Source organism: Montipora capricornis, chromosome 2 (assembly GCF_036669925.1).
Source record: "Montipora capricornis isolate CH-2021 chromosome 2, ASM3666992v2, whole genome shotgun sequence".
Lineage (NCBI taxonomy): Eukaryota > Metazoa > Cnidaria > Anthozoa > Scleractinia > Acroporidae > Montipora > Montipora capricornis.
In genome coordinates this window covers 50,206,769-50,211,768 of record NC_090884.1, presented here as the reverse complement: position 1 = coordinate 50,211,768, position 5,000 = coordinate 50,206,769, and the positions used below count along the sequence as shown (strand labels likewise).

Here is a 5,000-nt window from a genome sequence, read left to right as displayed (position 1 = left end):
CGAGTTTATTTCTTTACTGCCAAATGCTGTTCAACGCTGATATTCAGCAGAACTTTACATTAGAAGAAGTCAACCTTGAAAAACAAGAATAAGCAAAAGAAACTGTCACCAAAAAGTTGAAAACATGAAACAAAATTTTACACTAATCCCGGATTAAGTTAATCGGCTTTCGAACAACCGGGCCCAGGGGAGTGACAGGCAAGACTTTTACCGACACGGAAAAAAAAAAAAAAAAAAAAAGAAAAAAAAGAAAAAAAAGAAAACAAACAAACTAAACGCAGACCTCGACTGGGTTTGCCTTATAAGGCAACCCAGTAAAAACTAAAAAAAAGAAAAAAATGAAAACAAACAAACTAAACGAAGACCTCGACTGGGTTTGCCTTATAAGGCAACCCAGTAATTAGTCCTGAAAAGCCCCGAAGGGAGAGACTAATCGCTTCACTTGACTTCAAGTATGTACGTCACCAAACACATCTAAAGGAATCGGGAACATTCGTAACTCCCGACCTTAGAATGCGAACATCTTACGATACCCGAAGAACGACTTTATGAAACAACTGCAAATGTTTGTAAGGGTGTGTGGGCTTTATTTCTCCTTTTGTGTTCCCTGGATTTAAGAAACGCGAATGATCATCGAATAAGCGTAAGCTTTAAATCAAAATGCCAGGGAAGTTGCGAAGGAACGACTATGACCTTGTGGAAGAAGCGTACGACAGCAAATCGCCCGTACACAACGAAGATGCCTTCGAACATGGAATAACGTTTAAGGTTAAGGTATGGAAGCTTGAAAAGAACCTCTTATCATACTTATTGTCAAGAGACGAATAATTGACCGGTAATAGCTTGCTGACAATGAGCTTAATTTACTTTTATAGGCCTTGATCGAATAACGTAACTGGAAATTATTAGTTATTCATGAACACACGCATTTGGAAGTTTACTGCGTGCAGACAGTTGTTTGACATTCGGATCTTGTAGATTCAACAACCTGAGCTGTGAGTCGATCGTTGAATGTTTACCAACTTTGTCTCATCCTTGTCCACAGTATATCGGAACGAAGGACATACACAAACCGAACAGTAGAGCTGAAATTGTCACTTCTATGCGGCGCATACGAGTAAGATGGATCATTATGCTTATCTTATGTTTATTATCATTATCTTATTGCTCTAAAATTGAGTTGTTGTCACGCTGTAATTTCGTAACTTGCTGAGGCGCGCAATTAATATTGCCGCTCAAACTTTTTTTTTGCATATGCATGACCGTTGTTTTCAAATCTCTTGAATCCGCAACCCGTGATATCATATTCCTACACAAAATTCCTCAAGTATTTAATTTCATTCTGTAGTTAAATATATTTACACGGGGGCTAAACTTCAGAATACCCGGCCACTTATTTGCATTTCATTGAATAAGAATAGGCTCTATTGTATTACATGTAAGTCTCGTTCTTCTAAAGATGCCGTATAGGGGAAACAACGATAAGTGGAGGTTATTTTCAAAGCAATGTACTCTTGTTTGGGGATGTTCTGACGAAACATTTCTTAAATCAAGGGAAGTCACAGTAAAGAAAGATGCAATCAAGTTTATTGGCATCACATCTTTACCTTATTTATATATTTTTATAAATTACTGTCAGTGCTTCTTGTTATGTCAAAGAGATTTAAATTGCTGTCATAATAATAATTATTTAACAATGGTGTGAATTATGTCATCAAGAATCTCATTGACTGAAGTAGTAATAATTATTTTTCAGTATGAGCAAAAGTTGTATGGATGCAAGAAGGAAAAAACAGAATTAACCGTTGCTGTGACAGGAATAAAAGTTGTGCGCAAGGAAACTGGGAAGCGTAATTGGATAACACAAAATGTATGTAAATTTCTTGTCGCCACTACTACTATATGGTATGATGTTATGCCAAGTGCTGTGGTTTTAATTTATTTTTAGTTTAAATTATTGTAAATTTTATGTTAAAATGTTGGAATCCATTCAGATTATAGAGCCAAATTGACACCAGCTATAATCATCAAGGCATGAAATAAAAGTTTGGTTAGGAAAGAAAAACTGTAAACTTTAATTTACACATGCATTCGTATTCTTATTGAGAGCTTGGTGTGTTAAATCACAGCAAAAGTATTGCATGTATATGATTCTCTTTCTCTTGGCTCTCTATTTCAGAAAAAAAAACGAAGCTATGAAGATGCAGAAGTGATGCATTATCCAATAAATAGGTGACTTTACCATGTTTCATGTTTTGATTTAATTATTGATATTTTTTGCATCTTAAAGTAGTCTAGAAATATTTGTTTGTTTTTAATTTCACGATTAATAGTTGTAATCTGGTCCTACACTGTAGTTATTTAAAGAACAAAAATTAATATAATTTATTATCCACTGTGTAACATAGTAATATTTTTGTTGTCCCAACTGATGAGTATTATAACTACCGGTATATGTATATTACAAACATTCCAACCTTAATTCCCATTTTACCCAGGACTGTCCCGGTTTAGACTGTGTTGTCCCGCTGTCCTGTTTTTACTCTAATTGTCCTGTTTTCCATAATATTTTGATTTATTATTATTTTAAATATGGTTAACATGATAAATATGAATGAATTTCATTTGCTTCAAATCATATCAGTTAAGTGGGAATTCTAATTTTGTTTTTGTGGCACGCATATATTTTTTGGTAATTTTCCGTTGTGTGACAACTAGTTTCTTTTGATAACAACTTGTTGAGAAGATGTTATGTTACTTTGTTCTTAACACCTGTACAACAAATGTTCAAACTACAGGTAGACTTTCAGTAAAAACAATTATTGTCTTGAAAATTTTAGTATTAAATTTAGAAAAATTGGGGAGTGTCCTGGTTTTGGGGGTTTAGAGGTTGGAATGTCTGATATTAATAATATTTGACATAGTTGTATCCGAATAGAGCCTTGTGTGCATTTTCATCTTAAACATAAATTCCTGACATTTCAAGGGCAATACTTTAAGCACTTAATGGTCCCGAGGGAAACAGTTCATTTTGTTTCATTATCTATCTATCCACAGAATCTTTTATGTGTCACATGATTCCCAGGATTTGCAAATTTTTAGTTTTATTTCAAAAGAGGATGACGTTTTTAAATGCAGTGTTTTCAAGGCTGATACTAAGGTAATTGTATAAAATTTAAGAAGTTATCTTTTAATTTAAGGCCTCAAAAGTCATGAAATTTGAAGATGAGTCGTGAAAAAGAAAAAAAACATGGAATTCATTTCCCTTGTTGTACTGGAAGGAATTACTAATTTAATTGAAAAAATATCAGTGGTTTCAACAAGTATAGTTCCTGCTAGCAGAGGTCCCTTTTCTTTTTGCGATTGCTGGGCTGACGAGTACAGGAAAGAGAGCTCTGCCATGGGTCAAAACTCACTGTGTTGAGCATGAGTGGCAATTACTTAGCTACCGAATCATTGTGATACTTCATGTAATATTACTTTTTAGAAAAATCTTGGGTGTCACTTCCGTATTGAAGTTACTGAAAGATGTAGATTTCGGTTTGCGTTTCCTAATTAAAGTGTAAGGCAATACATAGGTTAAAGCGTGAAGTATAGTCTGCTATTGGACATTCATTGCTCTAATTCTCTACATACATAAATAAATAAATAAATAAATAAATAAATAAATAATAATCATTGGATAAACAATAATATCTTTAATTTTAGGGGCCAGGCTGATTACTGAATGTGAAAAGTTAGTCGCCAGTGAATAAAATTCAGTCGAATTTGTGACCTCAGTGGTCGCTATGTCAAGCACTGCAACATGGAGAGTCATGCAAGTCAACATGCAAGCCATGTGAGTCAATGGAGTCACACAGTTATTGAAAGCTAACCGTTATATGGGTGCTTAGTCTTAAATACTGTTTATCAGTGCTATTTGAAATGGGTGCTTCTAGACTTAAATGCAAGACTCACATGGCTCGTATGATAGACTGGCTCGCAGATTGTCCAGCCCCCACTCATCAACCCAGCGAACGCAAAAGAAATGACACTTCTGCTAGAAGGGAATAAGTAAAGGAAGTCGGCTTCTTTTTCCCCTAAATTGAAGTCATTAAAGACAGATTCTTTCAAATCTAAGATTAAAAACCGTTTTGGGTTGTCTCCAGGCTGATGCAATTCATGTAGTGAGAACCGTGGGTCAGGCATTTGAGGTTTGTCATCGGATAGCATTAAGTCAAGCTACTCAAAAGAAAGACACTGCTGAGGCTGAGAAAGAAAAAGCAGGTATGATATTAAAGAGTAAGAGTACACACATATGCTTGTTTTTCTTTTTACTGTGAGCGATGTGATAGCCACTGCATTGCAACCAGTTAGACAACCATACATAGTTTTGTGCATTCTACTTTGGTTTTGAAAATAATGGATTGACAACTTGCAAAGCTACAAAGTAGAATTTGTAATGGTGATGTCATCAATGCTCTTTTCGTAACCTTGGCACATAAATTTTACCCACTCCCCTATGAACTGTGATCATGGTGACCTTTTATCAGACACAAGTATCTACATTTGAATAGGATAGTAATCAGTGAGGTAGGGGACGTGGTTCCCGGTGTTGTGGTCTATCTTCATCACATACATCATCACTCATCATGGGTTGGGAGGGTTCAGTGGGCTCATAAATGGACTGATAGCGGCTGCCATCGGCGCCCTTAGTATGCTGATGTCCGAGCCCACTGTAAAAATGCTATGTAAATAGGACACGTATGTTTGTCCTATCAATCAATCGCGACATTACATTACACTTACTAGGTAATTATTATACAGGTATTTTGGATATTTTAAGTCAGAGTGTTCAAGGAAAAACTGCAGGTAACAGCTAAGGGACCAATACTGCAGTGGGTGTTGTTAATTTGTTTAACACAGGTTTCTCACTTGATTTGTGACATTAGGTCTTCAACTTTGTTCATGTTTTGACCTGAGACCTCTGTCTTGTCTGGAACAATGAAAGGGAATTTTAT

At 35.4% G+C, this 5,000-nt stretch overlaps 1 protein-coding gene across 1 annotated transcript in view; it reads left to right on the top strand.

Annotated features, from left to right (window-relative positions):
- The first annotated feature begins 522 nt into the window (after positions 1-522).
- LOC138025903 (carboxyl-terminal PDZ ligand of neuronal nitric oxide synthase protein-like) overlaps positions 523-5,000 on the top strand; it is a 10,503-nt gene continuing 6,025 nt past the window's right edge. Inside the window, exons 1-6 of the mRNA XM_068873047.1 lie at positions 523-774; positions 1,046-1,117; positions 1,757-1,870; positions 2,180-2,232; positions 3,058-3,160; positions 4,149-4,266. Coding sequence (XP_068729148.1) covers positions 661-774; positions 1,046-1,117; positions 1,757-1,870; positions 2,180-2,232; positions 3,058-3,160; positions 4,149-4,266 — 574 coding nt within the window. The 5' untranslated portion in view covers positions 523-660. The remainder of the gene's footprint in view (positions 775-1,045; positions 1,118-1,756; positions 1,871-2,179; positions 2,233-3,057; positions 3,161-4,148; positions 4,267-5,000) is intronic.